This window comes from Haliaeetus leucocephalus, unplaced genomic scaffold (assembly GCF_000737465.1).
Source record: "Haliaeetus leucocephalus isolate CR32 unplaced genomic scaffold, Haliaeetus_leucocephalus-4.0 Scaffold151, whole genome shotgun sequence".
NCBI lineage: Eukaryota > Metazoa > Chordata > Aves > Accipitriformes > Accipitridae > Haliaeetus > Haliaeetus leucocephalus.
Window position 1 is genome coordinate 13,569,548 of NW_010972587.1, and position 18,608 is coordinate 13,588,155.

The 18,608-nt window shown below is 37.7% G+C and overlaps 1 protein-coding gene across 1 annotated transcript; it reads right to left on the reverse strand.

Moving 5' to 3' along the window:
- Positions 1–1,855: 1,855 nt before the first annotated feature.
- On the reverse strand, positions 1,856–17,771 carry LTA4H (leukotriene A4 hydrolase). The gene is made up of 18 exons (XM_010561901.1): positions 17,425–17,771; positions 15,229–15,349; positions 14,665–14,733; positions 13,864–13,968; positions 10,536–10,588; positions 9,810–9,882; positions 9,360–9,500; positions 9,147–9,170; positions 8,058–8,128; positions 7,833–7,944; positions 6,729–6,873; positions 6,544–6,647; positions 6,115–6,185; positions 5,491–5,545; positions 4,538–4,633; positions 3,939–4,021; positions 2,611–2,715; positions 1,856–2,277 (listed from the first exon to the last, which is right to left on the reverse strand). The coding sequence occupies exons 1-18, from the start codon at positions 17,613–17,615 to the stop codon at positions 2,157–2,159; spliced, it is 1,740 nt and encodes a 579-aa protein (XP_010560203.1). The 5' UTR covers positions 17,616–17,771; the 3' UTR covers positions 1,856–2,156.
- Between the last annotated feature and the right edge of the window lie 837 nt (positions 17,772–18,608).

The following is an 18,608-nucleotide window of genomic DNA, read 5'->3' on the forward strand; positions in this document are numbered from 1 at the left end:
ATAAAGTGCACTTACCTAGGGTGAATTATTGTAGGGAATTTTAACCTGAGACCCATTGGCAGGAGTCTCTATGTGGGAGACATTGCCCCAGCAGAGCAGGACAACGCTAGCAAAAGCCACACCAGCCAGTATTTTTTCTTCCTAGCTCTGACAGCAAGAAACCAGGATTAGCTGGCAGCATGAATTCCAGCTGCTGAATCACTATATATGATATGTTGGCTTTTATGACAAATGTTACCCCAAAACTAGTAGCATAAAACATTTCTAACACAAAGAACGGGAGTTTGCATTGTGATCCGACAGCTTGACCCAGAGCCTGTGAACACCAGATACCCCCTACCAGAGCCTTGCCCGAGAGAATCCCCGTTCATTCGGGTAATGCTGTAGCAGAAGCCTAATTAGATTCTGGGAGTGAATGAAAGGAACTGGGTAAATTTCTAATCTGAAATCTAGAAAAATTCTTTTCAGTGAGTTCTCTAGCAGAAGTTCTCACTTGTTCAGAGGAGTAGCAAGAAGAGAACGAATGGCTCATTAGGTCCTTACCACAAGAAAGCCTGTAAGTTCTTCACACACAAGGAAGTTAACACTACTTTGGTTGCAAAAATGCCAGTATGTTATTGTGTTTATTAAAAGCTGAGTGGCACAACGTTCATAGAAAATTTAAACTGATTTTTGAGCCTCGGTCATCTAGAAGTAAATTTTTATATCACTTTTATTTAAACTGCTTAGACATACATAGGTTGAAGTTGAATGGAAGAACTCAGGATGCCTTGAACCAAGAAAACCTAACAAGGTATGCTCAGCCTTAATTTATATTAGAGCTGCCAGCATGAAAAGATGAATCTCCTGGTAAAGTATGTAACTTCATGTGCTTGAAAGCTTATACCGATCAAAACTTAGAACAGAAATAAATCAACTGATAGGCTCGCCACTCCCATCCTAAGTGCCATTATTAAACCCAAGCCTTTTGCCACGACCTATAATTTGGTATTTCCTCCTCTAAAACAGCACTTTTTTTTTTTGTTACTCCTTGATACAGGGCTGCCTCTATGTCAACAGATTTAATTTATGCTAACCAATCATCTCCAGGAAAAGCAGTTCTTCCCAAATTCACTTCAAAAAACAAACTATAGATGGCAGTATTCACAACAGTGTCACCTAAACCAGCGACTTGAAGTGCTGTAACAATTATACGAAAACCAGCCCTCCGATTGTTTTTAAACTTATCTCTAAGCTGTTATATTAGCATAAGGGGTAGTGACCAGAACTGGTTAAAAAAACGAAAATATTAAAAAACTCAAAACGGGGAAGGAAAGACTTGGGCTTTAGTCCCCGTTGCAATTGTTAGAAGTTTTGAAAATATATAGTGGGTTGAAATAATTTAAATAAGTTACTAAAAGCATAGTAAGGTATTAAATCCGAAGTCTGGTAAAAATCCCAGGTTTGCTAAAAAAAAAAAAAGAGAACAAGGAGGTATTTCAGAAAACTATTAGTGCACAGCACAGGATCCAACAGGAATAAGTAAAACCATCATATTCTGATTAACATGATGAATTGATTAACGTAACAAAGCCATGACAAACAGGGCTAGATGGAAATTCTGCTCTAAAACTCGAATGCTGTGATCCATTTAGGTCTTCAAAGTCCTGTCAGACCCAGAATAAAAATTTCTTCCACAACAAAGAAGAGTAAAGAAAACAAAACTATTATTTTGAAACTTTTCGTACAGATCAATACACAGACAAGCAGACAATGAAAAGATTTATTTTTTAGTCTTCAGATACTTGAAGTTTCAATCACATTGCTATGAAAAAAAAAGCTGTGCACAAAGAGCCATACCATCCACCAATAATTTTCCATGTTTTTAAATTCCATGACTGACAAACGACTACATCTCAGAACAGCTTTTCTGGGCGTTCTAAATATTGCTTGTAACAAAACCATTCTCCCAATTCCAGAGATTTCGCAATTTTGCTGTTTTACTTGGAAATGAAAAATAGAAAGTAGTGAACTTGATTTGGAAAGTTCATTTTAAGCTAAATTAGTACCAAAGCAGCAAAGCATTTTATGGCATAATCAAGCACACATATCAACAGTTTGTGGAATCAGTCTCTTCTTTCAGCAACAAGAAAATTTCAAAGGTATCAGTAAATTTGTCACTGATCCTGTTTCAAGTCTTTGCCCACAAGCATTGAAGTGACTGGGTGCATAGAGGCTCTATGCTCCAGAAATGTCTTGACAGCCAGATCTCGACACTTGTCAAAACCATAAAGATCCCTGTAAAAGGAGGGGGGGGGGGGGGGAGAAAAAAAACACCATTACAAAAGTGTATGAAAACAGTACAATGGGGATTTTTCTCAAGGTTTTTACTTTTCCCTTGAAAGCCTCACATTAAGGTGCATACTGGGAGCCTAGGCTTTCTTCTATTAAAAAAAAGTCAGCAAGTGGAAAGTAATTTTGAAGATAAGCTTGTTCACAGCACACAGAAAATTCTGTATTATATCACTTCGAAGCATAACATAAATATATGTACCATGTCAAGTATTATACATGCCATTATACTAAAAATGCCAACAGCATAAGCTCCTACAATTTGGAGATTACTTTTACCTGAACAAGGGCCGAGTAAACTTCAACCTGCCCTGATCTGTTGCCATTTTTAGAGCCAGAGGAATAGCTTCTTCCCATTGGGACTTGATGCAGAGGCGCAGCCACCTGGGCGGGGGGGGGGGGGAAAAAAAAGAAAAATTACACTTACTTTCATTTGCAGTAGTTAGTTATCTTATGATTCTGTTCCATTCCCATGTGTCACCATGGGAATGAGATTCTAGCTAAGTTCAACCTAAAATATTTAGTCTCTGACTAGCACTTCACAAAAGTGAGCTTTTCTATAAAATAAGAAAAAATTACTTCAAAGTTTCTCCAAAATGGTTTGATTATTTTCTGCAGCTATGTGTTTCTTTTATGTTACAGCAGTGTCCAGTTGCATCACTCATCATTAGAACTGAATTATATAGCACTTGTCATTTGACTAAGTGATTAAAAAAACCCAACAAAATTCCAAACAAAACATCACCAGCAACTGGCATATGCTTGTTTTGTTTTAAAAATAAAAAGAAATTGATCTTGTTACAAGAAGTAGAAACTACACTGTATATTTAAAATACTTCTGTTTTTTTAATAAGAAACAAAGTATTCTAAGTTAGTTAAGGCAGAATAACCATCACTACTGCAAATGTATCCAAGTACGTAACAATAGCAAAATATGCTATTACATGATACTCTTAAATACTTATCCTCAACAATACCTTTTTTAACAAGTGATGTGTAAATACAAAACAGAAGAAATTAGGATGGCACAAGAATCAAGCCATTTAGCTAGAAGCATTTCCTACTTGTTTAGAAACTTCCTTTGATATTTACTTTTTTTTGGTGAGACAAAAGCTTTGTGACAGTGAGCGCGAAAATGGGACAAAAGTTTCCAAACTGTGTTGAAAAAAAACCCCACTGGCACATCAGCAGAAGGACTGTCAGGTAAGTCCTGAAGATGTGGTCCTGACTAAATATTGGAAAGATTTTTCAGGCATCTTTGAGTCACAGAGAGGCTCACTACTGTATTATCCAATACTACAACCCCAAATAAGTTATCAGGTCATCAGGTTCCTTTGCTAGCATGACAGATGAAAATAGAGCACAGCTAATCCGCTGCTCACTTCTAGTTCTTCTACTAGACTATACTTATTGAATTCACAAGTAACTGAATACCACTCTGGTAAGCTTGCTTGCACATGTACTTACAAAAAAATCCAACAACAAAAAACCCTGCAAAAACCCTGCACCAGTTCTGTACAACAGTATGTCTCAGACCATTTATGAAGCAGGATACTTTGTTTTATGAAAGCATTTAATATTAGAAAAATGCCCATACAAGAACAAACCTGAATCTTATTTCAGAATTGTTTATAGCATTGAAGTCATATACTTGCTGCATTCGTTGGACATGGGACACTGGAAGAGGAGCCTGAAAAAGGAAATTGCATAGTCAGAATAGGCCAGGCGCACACTTCAAGCCACTTACTTAAAAAATAAACAAGCTCATTCAGGAAGATTGATGCTATGAAGGAATTAAAAGCTTACCATGACAAATATTTGTATTTGTTCCTTTTACATTCTCATAGTATTAGGGAAGGGGCAAGAAATAAACGTTAGCAAATTCCCACATCCAGTACTACTGAAACATTCAAAACAAAGTATTTTCATTCCATTTTATTTATAGCTTATTTGCTTAACATCAAATCCAGACAAATTCAAGCACCTTGTAGTTTTATTTTTACCCTTCAATCCAAAATACTCTGTAGGTTGCTCATTAGCTGAAGAGCCAGACGTAATCAGGGAGGTATGGCTGAAGGTTTTAGTAACTATGTATGGCGAGAGCAGGTTATTTTAGCAAAACTTAAAAGAAATTCCAAAAGCACACTTGGGCTTCTGTGGCTGCTTTTGTGATACCAGAATCAAGTTACCCCAGGCATGCATTTACCTCCAGAAGCAACAGTGCCAGGAACTCAATCAACTGATGAGATGACATTTCCTTCAAGTCTGCTGAGCTGAATGAGCCCAAATCACTCTCTTTTGCCTAAAAGAAAATGGTTACTTAAGTTTTTAAAAGGTATTTCAAAGAACAATCAGGTGTAATTTTTTGTTTGGACATCTAAATTTACTATTGAGCCATTCCACATAAAAAAAGATTCTGATTTGTATTTGTGCAGGATGTCACAAGAAAGGGAAGGGAGGGACATAAGCTACTGTCTGATGTTTGGCATTCTTCACTTCAATTTTTACTTTTTTCTCCACTGATTTTTTTATCTCCACTGTCTTTCTATTAAAGTTAAGTGAAAAATCAAATACTTTTTATAGAAAAAGTAACACTGAGAAGAAGAAAGTTAAAGATAACATACAAGTACAGCGAACAGCCACAGAGCTAACAAAAGGAAGGTATGCCAAATTCTCTGTTAGTTGTATGAGTTTAATGGTTAAAATTATGAGAAAATTGTATGGTATTAGTTATTATGATTTACGTATTTCAGTTTTTGATGAGAAATGCACTCTAGGTCCAGTATAATGTAGGAGAATTCTTGCTAATACAATACAATCACTAATGTAGAGTGATTGGCATTTGTTTTTAAATCAAGCCACAATATCAGGGTTTCAAAAAGAATATTCTCAGTTTGGTTACTACATACATATAACAAAAAGCTGGCTGTGTGCCTTGTTAAAATATGTACTGTGCTTCACGTACAGAAGTCACAGCAAATCCACAGACTCTATGATGAAAGGCTAGTCTATGAAATGCAAAATCCCTGGCAGCCATACTATCACCATAAATACACTCTCTCTCAGCAAACGATAGATTTCAGAAGAGAATGGCTCACTTTGTATAAAGAGAACTAGCTTTTCAAGATACAGACACCTCACCGTTCTTTAACCACTCACTTTGATCCATCTTTGGCTCAAGGCAACACAAGCATTTGCTAATGTCATATCATACCTGTCAAAATATTAAAAACAATGGATCACACTTTGGAAACACAAAAGGCTCCTGTAATATTTTTACAAGAATGCTTGGAAATTATTTTGAAATGGCTCCACATTTGTTTGTTGTAGGCTCCAAACCAGTATTGCAACACAATTTACATCTATTATAATGAAATATTTCAGTTTTAGTTAGAAGCATTTTGCGCATAGGTGACACTATCCCTTGATCCCATACACTCCTAAAATGATAAATGCTTGGGAGCATATATGCTCGTACATATATTATAGCTTATAGCTGAAGAGAGAAGATTGTTGTAACGAACTGTCAGAAGAACAGAATCTTTCCTGGCAACTTTCAAAGCAAAATGAGCTTCCACCAGAATAAAAAAGTTGAAAATATTAACAGCGACATTTTTTTCTCCTATATAGACCTGTATCAATTTCTACATAGTATTAGGACATTTTCTAATAAGAGGTTTGTGGGAAGACTTTCACCCTGTTTACAAACTGCTTCATGACTCTTTGGAAAATCATGTGCAACCTGGAGACAGAAAAGATGAACTATAAAACAATGCAGCTTACGTAGGCTTCACTGGTGGCATTCCTGGAGCATGAAACCATGAGTTCCAATCAACTTTATCAAGAACATCTACCTACAAAGCAACACAAATTCTTATTCAATTTTAAATGTTATTTTTAGAGAAAAGCATACCCTACAAAAACTAGTTTCAATCTTTTGTTTTGTTTGGGTTTTTTAACAGCCCTCCAATTACCCTGGAGAATCCTATACAGATTACTTCAAAACAGACTACTTCCTTCTAGGGAAAAAAAAAAAAAAGGCATCATAACACAAATCCATCTTTGTAAGATGCCACACTACATCATATTAAGATCTTGAGATAAAGAAGAGAAAGATAAAGACCTGGTCCTTAAAGAAGGTAATTCCTGATCTATGCCATAGTTTCATAGAATTAAAAGGTTTCAAACAATTAGTTTTGAGTACTACCCAACCTTATCCTTGAAGTAGGAGTACAAGAACTTCTTCCAGTCCTCCGTTACTATGCTCTTATAAGCAAACTGCTGAATGTAAGCCTTCAGGAAGCCAATGAAGACATCTGACAGGTAAAAAACAAACCGTTTCAGTGTTTGAAATTAAAATGGGAAACAATTATATATAAAGTCTGACTAACATTTACCTGGTCCTCCAAGAAGTTGTTCAAGGTAAAAAAGCAAAGCAAAGCCTTTCTCATACGGAACAGATGAATAGGCAACATCAGGATCTACTTCACTCAAATTAGGGACGAGGTTAGTTACAGGATTTTTATCTCCAAGAGTATTTATCTGTGACAATGACACAAGAAAATATATTCATCTAGGAAAACCAGCACTCTTGCAAATCACTACTAATCCTATTTACAAAGGTATAATCCATCCAAAACTAAGATGGCTTCATTTCAAAGCATTCTTTCTCATTCTTTTTCCTGAAGTTCTGAATCTGCACAAAACATAGTCTACTAAACTTTTTTCTCATTTTATCAGTGTCTGATCATGTGTCAAACAGAAAGATGTTAGGATCAATCACCCTGTGCTCAAGCTGTCTCAAAGCAGTTAATTACTGTCTTGTCTGTCATAATCACAAGCACCTAGTAAACTATCTATATTTATCCCTTTATTAACAAACTATCTAAACTTCTTGAATTAAATGGGTGGTATAAAGAATAAAATATGAGGAAATATTCATAGTAAGTCAGGTAAACTGCATCACCAAACTGAATGAGAGGGCTGGAAACATCACAGGCTGGAAATCTGATAACTAAAGTTTAACTATGCTACCCAAACACAGAAATAAACAACCCTCCTAGACAGTTACAGACCAGGAATGTGCTCAATTATAACACAGTACACAAGAAAAAAAGAAATCAGTTACTTGCATGAGGCATTGGAAATCAATGGTCATGCTTGCAGATAATTTTGACAAGCTTTCAGCTGCTTACCAGTATGCTAAAAGGTAATATTGCAATTTAGCCATACCCAGAACAACCAAGAGAGTCTGTAAAGATGCTTCATCCTTACAGAACAGCTTAAAGCAGTTCAAAAAGCTTTACCTAATCTGACTATATTAAGCTATTACCTTGGGAAGAGATCATATACCTTGGAATCAAAGTTGTTCATCCTCTAATAAGAAAGTGTTAGGAAAGCTGACTAGACAAGTCTTATTTGTGGGAAACACATGAAATCAGCTTTATTTTATTTAGGTATATACTTAAACATAAAGTTATCATAACTTTAAAAATATTTACCGTATTCTGCAGTTCCCTCCAACCTCCTAGGGCTTGAAAGTGCCTGAACTGCTCACCAAACAACTGACCACCAATCCTGCGTTCCAGGTATACAGTATGTCCCTCATTCAGCCTGGAAATATATTGATAAAGTTAACACTGGTAGGATGGCAAAATTAATTTAGTTGGTCTCTTTACAGATTAATTTTAAAATATGACTTGCATTGCACTGAACATCAGACCTACCAAAAATGCTCCCATGTTTTGTTTGTTACCAAGTTTCCTGTCCAGCTGTGAGAGATTTCATGAGCAATAACCTAAAACACAGAAAACAATGACAGATCTACTGTTTAGACTCCTCTGGAAAATGAACACCAAATCCCAACAGAAAGAAAAAATCCTAATGGGACCTCATTTACTGCACTACATTCCCAGAGCCAGTTAGCACTCACAGCTCTGTAAACTTATCCATATAAATTTTATTTAGAGGACTAACACTATCCTACAGAACCTTCTCCAGAAATAATTTTTAATGTGCAGCCTACAAGTCATAGAGCCACACTGATCAACAAAAATAATTCCTCTAGTAGCACAGTGTAGGTACTTGTTTATGAAATCACATTTCAGGATACTGGATCCATGCTAAGTAATGGACTAGTACTACTTTCCCACCTAAGCAACTTCTGCAGTGCTGGGATGTTCTAAAATATCAAACAGGAAGAAAACAGTCACCCCTAGAAGGATAATGATGCATGATACATTAAAAAGTATCCATGTCAAATATTTCAGTATTCTTGGGATAAGACAATCATATTTTTTTAGCAGTCTATCAGTCTAGTAGAAAGACATTTGTATGTCTTTCAGCATCCAGAGCATTCAACTTTCCAGAAAAAAAATAGAATTTACTCAAACTGTACTCATGATTTCCACTTCAAAAGAGAACTGTACACAATGCAAGTTCTAGTACATAGACAGACACAGAGAGGAAGAAGTTCCCTACAAACAATTTCAGTGATATCAATTCAATTATGGTTTTTAAACACATCTGTACAGAGGACAGGGAAAGAGCTACTGAGCAGCTAAATGCTGTCAGTCCCCTACGCACACAAGCACCCATGTTATTTTCATCTGTTCATTATACAAAATAGATATGTCTCCAGTTTTTCTAGTTTACTTAGAACTAAAACTCACTTTGCAAGACTTCGAGTTATTGCCTTAACTTTTAATTCCCCCAATGAACACGAGACCAAGTTTTCAGGCATCTATTACAAAGGAAGCTAAGATGCAACTTCAAGTTGTGTTCTACTTGAAGACATGAACCTATTTTGCACTTACATTTGACAGAGATCGATCACCTGCCTAAAAAAAAAAAAAAAAAAAAAAAAGCAGTTGTTAGTTCAAGTAAACCTCAGCAGTTTCACATATGATCCCTAATTCGAAAGGAGGCAGGAACATTTACAGTTCTTTCTAAGGGGAAGATGAATCAATCTGTGGATTCATATAAGCAAGCCCTAAGGAAAAGCTGACTTTTGTCAGTGTTGCACTTACCAATAGTGTTGGAGTTACGAAAGTAAGACAAGGATTCTCCATACCACCGTAAGGAAAAGAAGGTGGTAAGACTAACAAATCATACTGTCCCCATACATAGGGTCCCGCTAAATCTTCTGCTGTTTTCAGCATAGCTTCAGCCTGAAACAAGAATTCACATTAGTTTCTAACATAACTTCTGACTACAAACACTGAACAAGTTATAAGCTATTGATCCCACACTTCATTCTCTTTCACCTTGGGATGTCCCACATGCAAAATGAGTACAAGACTGTATCAATATTTATGTTCAGTAGCAGTTTTGTGTTGTGATAGACCAGCAGCATTTTTTGGGGTGGGAGGTAGAGAAAGGAGGGCTACAGATGACAAAAATACTGAACTACAGCCCATTCCTTTTCCAAAGCTATGTGAAACAGTTAGTTTACAAAACATTTTTTGTTAATTACCCACCTCAGCAAATTCATAGGCCGATTTATCCACTAGCTCCTTTTCAGCCCACACCAGTGTCCTTGGGCCAATCTTTCTGTTGAAAGTAAAAATGCTATGAAGACACCATGAACTGGAAATAATTCTATGGGAAACTAATTCAGAGAGCATACATTTAAATGTGCTCATGAGTAACCCGTGTTGCTGAAGAAACTCATTAGAGAGTCTTCCCGTCTTTTTCCTGTCCACTGCTACAGGAACACTAGAAAAAGCTTTAGAAAACAAACCACACACATCTATTGTTCAGGACAAATAAATAGGAAACACATTTACAGATTTTTAAATGCTGTGAAGTCCTAATATAAAAGCATTATTATGGGCTAGATTAACACATTCTTGTGCAGATGAGCAACGAAGCTGAAGCTATCACTTTCTGCCTTTTGTACATGACAAGGCTTATATGTTACTAGAGGAAAAAGATACTATTCCCTGAGCTAGAAAAAGCCCTTAGTGGTTCCAATCAATTCCAAACTCTTCATGGTATTTCTTTAACTTACAGCAAAAGTATATTCTATAGAAAAAATGATGCAAGAGTGAATCAAGATACATGCAGTTTGATACAAATAAACAGGCTTGTTGAATCTCTAAGACCTATTAAAACTAGAAACAAGACCAAGTAACAAACAAAAAAGGTAACTCTGGAGATTTATTATGATTATTAATATTTATACTTTGTGTAGATTCACTCACCTGCTTTCTAAAGCTCCAACCACTAAAGCAATCAAGTAGCAAGGTATGGGAACCTAATGGATAATGTGAGAAAAAAAGAAATCTTATTTGTAATGTGAGCTATCAACACCACCGATTCAAAGAAAAACAAAGGTATGTAAGCAAAGTGCACATTTCCTCCATAGTTTCCTGCCTTATGTTATAATAAAGGCATTGTTTTTTCTCCCCAAATGATACTCCTTTATCTACAAGGAATACTTGTTTCCTAGATCTTTCATGCAAAGGCCAAAAAACTGCTGTATCATCTCTGTTTGAAAAAAATCTGCATATATAAGAGCATATAAATATGCCACTGGTTTGGTTACTGTTCAAAAGAAAGTTAGTTTTCCATATTCATTTTAGTTCCATTAAATTTTATGGAAGGAGAAGTTAAGAGACACTGCTCAGATAACAGGCAGTTGTATCACACAAAAAGATGCAGGAAAAGTTTTATGAATTCCAAGTACACAAAGAATGGATAAAATGGATGGATAAAAAAAGATTCAGCAAAATCAAAATGTATATATTTGATTTCCATGTTTGGGACTGAAATAAATTCTAAATATTTGTTATTTTAATGAAAGAAATTCCAAAGCTACAGTATCTTTATGGAGAAATTCTTTCTCCCAGTGCTCTGGACACAAAAGGGGATAATGCAGCCTTTCCTGACAAAATTCCATTTTATCTGACTAAACACTGTCAAATAAGTAAGACTTCAAATCATAATTACTTGGCGACAACATTTCAGAAAAGTTTATTCCACCATTTATTATCCCCAAACCATTTCAATATCATTTATTAAAATATCCATATCATCTTGTGTTTTTTAATTTTGCATATTAACCCACAGAATATATTCTTGACAAGATTGAAGTCCATTGACTTGTGTTATACACGGGTTATTAAAAGATTGTGAATATATCCCTACATTTTGATGCCCAGTTTGCTAATCTGAAATTTTAAAATTACTTCAAATCTCAATGGCTGTTGGGTAATAAATTCATTTTTACAGGGGCTGCTCTCCACTACATTTCTTACCAGTCCGGCCATGCAGGGGCAAAAAAAAGTAGTTTTAGGTAAGCTCAGCACACATATCCAAGAGTTTGATGCATTTGTCTTTTTCGTTTAATGAAACACATGCCTTTTCTAACAAATTAATCTAATGGTTTTCTGTATTAGAAAGTGTAGTATAATTTCAATTAGACTAAATGCCATTCTTTGTACAGGTCCAGCAAACTTATCAACAGTGTATTTCTAGATAACATACAGCTCTGAATAACATACAACATAGAAGCCTTATGCGCTAGACCAAGAGTGGCAAATGTTTTGCCTCTACAGAGAAGGCAGAACACTGCATATTAAAGAGCTCACAGAGAAGGTGACAATTTTTTTCTCTCTCTCTCCTCTTGCCTCTCTTGGGTTTCACATAGCAGCCAAATCAACCCAACAGCTGTTGCAGTTCAGAGTAGGCTCCCTTCCCCTCCTCTGGTCACATAAATCCATCCCTCCTTGCACTCATTCAGTCCCTCAGCAGCCCAGATCAGCTTACTAAAACAATTTCTTTTTTAAACTTCTGTTCATTTTTATCTGCTTGCTCAGCAGAATGAACTAGGCTCACCAAGAGATCCCATAAACATCAGAACTATAACCTAAAAAGCTGTGAGAACAAAAAAGCCAGGAGAGTAAATTGAGACTGCTACTTAGGTGCAGTGGAATCATTAAACTAGCTGCATCACTTAATAAAACTTCATCCTTAGGAGTAATCTTTAATTAGCTGGAGACACTTTCCATAAAGGCCAAATTTTCCACCTTTAAAAAATCTCTGTTGTCAGAATTTGCTTCCCTTCAAGTTGAAATTGGTTCCAATGCTCAGCTTCACTGCTAAGATCTTGGTAAACTTAAAATTTGTAGGATCTGTTTTTCAAAACGCACTCCTGTGTTATTCAAGTCCACACAGTATTTCCCAAGAATCAGTGCAGACAGAAAGGGTTTTGACAGTACTAGCTTTGTGTATACTAAGCATTTTCAAAACTTTACAGGCTTTTCTGGGAATGCCAAAATGACAAGTAAACATCACCAGCACCTACTGACTTTTTGGAACTGGAAATTCGTAATACCCCGTATTTTTATAGTGGCAAAGAAGCACTGTCAGTCACGTGATTGAGTTGTGGTGAATGAGGTTAAATCCAGCTGGTGGCTGGTCACAAGTGGTGCTCCCCAGGGCTCAGTATTGGGTCCAGTTCTGTTTAATATCTTTATCAATGATCTGGACAAGGGGATCAAGTGCACCCTCAGTAAGTTTGCAGACCACACCAAGTTGGATGGGAGTGTTGACCTGCTCCAGGGTAGGAAGGCTCTACAGAGGGGTCTGGACAGAGGAGGCTGGATTGATGGGCCAAGGCCAGTTGTATGAGGTTCAACAAGGGCAAGTGCCAGGTCCTGCACTTCAGTCACAACAACCTCATGCAACGCTGCAGGCTTGGGGAAGAGTGGCTGGAAAGCTGCCTGGTGGAAAAGGACCTGGGGGTGCTGGTTGACAGCCAGCTGAATGTGAGCCAGTGGTGTGCCCAGGTGGCCAAGGCAGCCAATGGCATCCTGGCCTGTATCAGAAACAGTGTGGCCAGCAGGAGCAGGGAGGTGATTGTCCCCCTGTACTCAGCACTGGTGAGGCCGCACCTCGAGTCTCGTGTTCAGTTTTGGGCCCCTCGCTACAGGAAAGATATGGAGGTGCTGGAGCGTGTCCAGAGAAGGGCAACCAAGCTGGTGAGGGACCTGGAGCACAAGTCTTATGAGGAGCGGCTGAGGGAACTGGGGTTGTTTAGTCTGGAGAAAAGGAGGCCGAGGGGAGACCTTATTGCTCTCTACAACTGCCTGAAAGGAGGTTGTAGTGAGGTGGGTGCTGGTCTCTTCTATCAAGTAACTAGTGATAGGACGAGAGGAAATATCCTCAAGTTGCACCAGGGGAGGTTTAGATTGGATATTAGGAAAAATTTCTTCACTGAAAGGGTTGTCAGGCATTGGAACAGGCTGCCCAGGGAAGTGGTTGAATCACCATCCCGGGAGGTATTTAGAAGACGTGTAGACATGGTGCTTAGGGACATGGTTTAGTGGTGGACTCGGCAGTGTTAGGTTAACGGTTGGACTCGGCAGTGTTAGGTTAACGGTTGGACTCGATGATCTTAAGGGTCTTTTCAAACCTAAATGATTCTATGATTCACTGATGATATCAAAACCATATCTGAAATGACTGTGAACTGCATGAGTTTGGAGTAAGACCTTAGGCATCTGTTTACTAGCCTGTAGCACTTACGTTCTGACTGAAACAGTATATCTTCCGACTGCTGTCCTCTGGGTCAGGCATCTCTCCATCACGATTAGCACTCATAAGAGCCACCAACTCTTTAGGAACAGATATCTGAAAGAAGGTTATCCAACCATGAGGAACTCAGTTGGCACACAGGATTATACAATATCCTAGAAGCAGCGATAGCAAAAAGAGTAGTGTGGATTCATTCTGTTGTTAAGTCCTCTCCATCAAGTAGAACGTAAGGCATATAGGAAATTTTATCTTAAAGGCTGGCAATATTTGATTAACCAAAAGGACTACCTTTGACAGAAGTTAAAAGTTTCTTCAGACTACTGAACTGTAATGTCACGTTGGACATCTCGCTTTTTGCTTCCTTAAACCAATCAGACTACTTGTGCCAGGACTGCAAAGATCCCCCAGCTATGTACCAGAGCATATTACTTCAGGCATATATGACAGCCATTTCAAGTATTTTTACTTTACGGCACTCTTTGTTGTTTTACTGTCAGCTTTTCCTGATTTAAGAACATATTTCTTTTCTACTACAGCACTTTTTTTTTTCTTTTGGAAATAAAGATACATGTGAATGAAAAAAGAGATGACATATATAAAAGAAAATGGTAAATCCAGAGGAATGCCACAAGGAAGATGAGCAGCTTTTGGTTCTTACATTAAGCTAAAAGTCAATATTCTCTGTTTTTATTTTAGGCCACATGCTGGCAGGTACAAAAATAAAATAAAATAAAAATTCACCCATTGTAGTAGTTGTCTTTATTTAGATACACATGACTTAGGTTCACCTACCTCTGCATAGTATGTTAGTTTCACAGCAGGAGTGTCTTGGCATGGAAGGATGGCTCTGCAGTGGGTGGCCTGGAGAGGAAGGGGAAAAAAAGCAAGCTAAAACAGAACAATCTTTGTAATGCAGAGGACTAGAAATAAATCAAACTACTATATTATACTGGAAATCTATACAGCTCCTCCAGAAAATTCATTATCTACAAACCAGTACTTCCTATTCCTTACAGCTTACAGTAGTTTTCATAGTTAAGGCTTTTCTCAAAGAAATAATGGTAGGGAAGACAGATCAATAGCCACATATATTGACTGTAAAGGACTGCATGTTCTTCAACAAGAATACTGGAGAGGGTAAAGCAGTTCTGGAATTATTAAACTGCAAACATATAATAAAACCTCAGCAATGCCCTGACTTATTAAGTATTATCATTTAGGATCTCTGACATACACAATTAGAAGTTATGGGCTACTGTACTTTCCCCTACTAGCCTTCCTCTCCAACTCTTTGGAAACCAAGGGGAATTACAAGGGTATGTAAACAAGTCTAAAAAACAAATTAATCCACTCAACCTGACACTGGCTGAAGAGAAATGGGTGTTTCTTTCCAGAAGTTTGCTCTGGAGTAAACCATTGGAGAGCTGAAGACTTTGGAGAGCTTTCAAAAGAGATTTCGACAATTGCTTCTTGTCCCCTGTGTAATAAAGAATATAGTCAGACTGTTTTGACACAACTCCCGATCACTACTGAAATTCCTCTACAAAGATTTCTGGAAAATAGGTCTGCAGCACTGTCTCAAAAGCATTAAAAGAACAAGTAGCATATTAAAAACAACTTTTCCTTTTCAATTATGATAGTAAAAATCAGCTAGTTTATTTCAATTTTAATGTCCCAAGACACTTCTACTAGACACCTCTACTATTGTCTTTACTAACCAGAAACTTTTCTGCTCCTCTCTTCAAGAAGGACATGGACTTTTTCTTTAAATCATTTGGACCAGCTACATACATACAGTTTTGTCGCAACTATCTAACATTGTACACATAAGTAGAAAAAACCCACCACAGTAAGCAAACAAAAAAGTATATAAAGCCTATATAAGAACATACGTACTTTAATAAAATAGGATTTGTATATTCTGTAAATAAAAAATTTCAGGTTTTGCAGCTGATGTTATGTTCTGTATGATCCTTAAGCAGAAAAAAAAAATACTGAAAATAGGAATTACTGGAAAACCCTATTAAAAGTAGGGTTAACCAGAAAAATGAAGAATGTTCAAATTTTATTCAGGATTTCAGAACTGGTGTAAAGTAAAAACTAACTAACACAGAGGACAGGTCCCAGCTTGCTAACAAGAGAACACACACAAACCTGACACATTCACGTTCTTGTTTTTTTAAAAACATATCATAACCATCACTGACACCAAAAGTACACAGAAGCACTTGCTTCTGTTATTGGAAAGTTCCAGGTTATACATGCAACATTCTGGAATTAACAATCCAACCATAAATTAGAACAAACTTCAGCTAATCAGAGGAGTTGGACACTAGATAAGCTGACCAGGTACACATATCTGGTTTATAACCAGTGTTCCAAAGTACATATTTGACAAGAGAAAATAATTTGTATTACTATAAGATATGTTGCTTACTGAACAGTCAGACTTTTGTATGTAACTCTTTTCCTATCACTGTTTTATTGATACTTGTATACAGGACTACATCTCACACAAGATTATAAATTCTTACGATCATGACTCATAAGTCCCTCTTTGTAGCTTTTTTTTCTTACAAGGAAATCTAGCAATGAAAAAAAAAAGCTGAAAGTCAAACAAAAGACATAAACGTATGTTTCTGCTGTGGCCTGTTTAACTTGTTCAGTTTCATATCAGATAATAAGTGTTTCCCCAGAAGGGACAGCTATTGTATGACTTTTCTTTCTCTTCCACATTATGTGTGTTTCTAAATTGCACTAATTCAGAGAACAGGAAAAAAAAAGTTAGAAACCAGACACTAGTTTGTAGAGCTAATAACCAGTTTTAAAAACAAAACAGTAAGAAGCAACTTAGTATACAATTTTACTCAATCAAGGGAACCTTCCTATACAGTCACAGCTTTCAGCCTTGGCATGTGAGATACCACAGAGTTACAACATACAAAGTAAACTGCCAAAAAAGTATTGTAATTTGGCAACAACTTCTTATTTCATGCAACTTAAGACGTAGATTATGGTTAGTTCATTCTCCATCATGCTGCCAAAACACAAGTTCCAGTTTTTAGGGACTTGGGCTACAATAAAAATTTTATTCTTTGAAGACATGTTTCTAGCTAATCATAGTGGTAACCTGCAGTTCTACAGAAATGTGGGATCAGCCCTTGTATAAAAGAAAGGAAAACAGGATCTGTAACTCCATATGTGCCATGCTGTAGCAATTCTGAACACAACAAAACTCAGGTAGCTGAAGTAGAAAGAATATTACTGATAAGAAACATTGGAAAAATTGTGATACATTACACATCATTTCGCTACTTAGTTTGGCAAGTCATTTTGTACATAAGACCTGGAAACGGTACAAAGACTCCCAAAGTTTTGGCTGTCTAATGAAAGCCAAATATTAAATTCATCTACAAGACCATATACCAAATAAATGCAACACCCTAATTTACAAGTCCCTTTGCAAGCTTTACACAACGACCCCACAGGGAGACAAGCAGCTTATACAGTGCATTTTGGAAACTATCTAAAGGGACAGGCAAAAGTGTGTACCTGCTTAGTTCAAAAGGAAGTGTGATTTCCAGGGGGGTCCCCTTGAAACTGTGCTTTTCTCCAAAAACAAATTTTGCATCCTGTCCATTTACAGTCACTTTAAATACCTGTAGGTCTTTTGTATCCAAGACCTGTAATGAAGCAAATATTACATACTTGTTAGATAGTGTAATAATTAACATAGCACCCATAAATCTTAAACACAAGTCTCTTTGAAGGAAAAAGTATTTACTGAGTAAAACCAGAAAAATCGAGTAACTATGTCGAGTACTGGGAACCAACGTTTTAAGAGAGCAGCACTGAACTTACAAAACTGGAGGGGGAAGAGGAAGGAAACCACCTTCTGACCATGAAAGTGGAAAACGGGGAGTTTACCAAGTAAACCACAGAGGTAAGAGACTTCACAGTGCTGCTATGAAATGAGAATGATAGCAAAGCCCCTGCCAAGGCGTCCCTCCTGGAACCAGCCGCTATGAATCAAGACTTTCATGCAAGAGAAGATGAATTAAATAATGCAGCGCTCCCATATGCGGCACGAGTGAAGTTTTACTCTTTACCGGGATGGATTTTTTTTCCTAAAAAGTAAGCGCCAGTCACAAAAGGATTTTATGGAGCTAGCAGAAAGATCCCACAACCCCCAAACTTCACTTCACATGCAGCGTAACGCGAAAAAGGTTTATGTGTTTATCCGTACAGCTAGCTGAGAAAGCAGCTAGGGTAATAAAACACACACGCGAAAAAGCCACGAACGCAGCTTTCCGGTGGTTTATCCCCATTTTTTCGGCAACGGGCTCCTCGCCATTTTAAGGGGAAAACCCCACACATTTCCACCCTTCCCTTGCACGAGGCGCCGGCTCTAGGCTCCACAAGCGGGAAACCTGAGCCCCCCAAAGGCGTTGTTAGCCCGGGGGCGACCAACTGGAGACGAAACCCGACGGGCGCCGAGGCGAGCAGGCGGCAGGGACGGGGATGGGGGGGAAGGCACGACCGAGGGGAGACGACGCCGAGGCGGGAGGAGACGGCGGGAGGAGACGAGAGGGACCCCGAGCACGGCCCCCGGCACCCCCGTTCCCCCTCAGACCTGGGCTCCGGGGTCTCCCCTCAGTCCCGCGGGGGTCTCCCCTCAGTAGCCGCGGGCGCCTCCACACACACACACACACACACACACACACACACACACACAC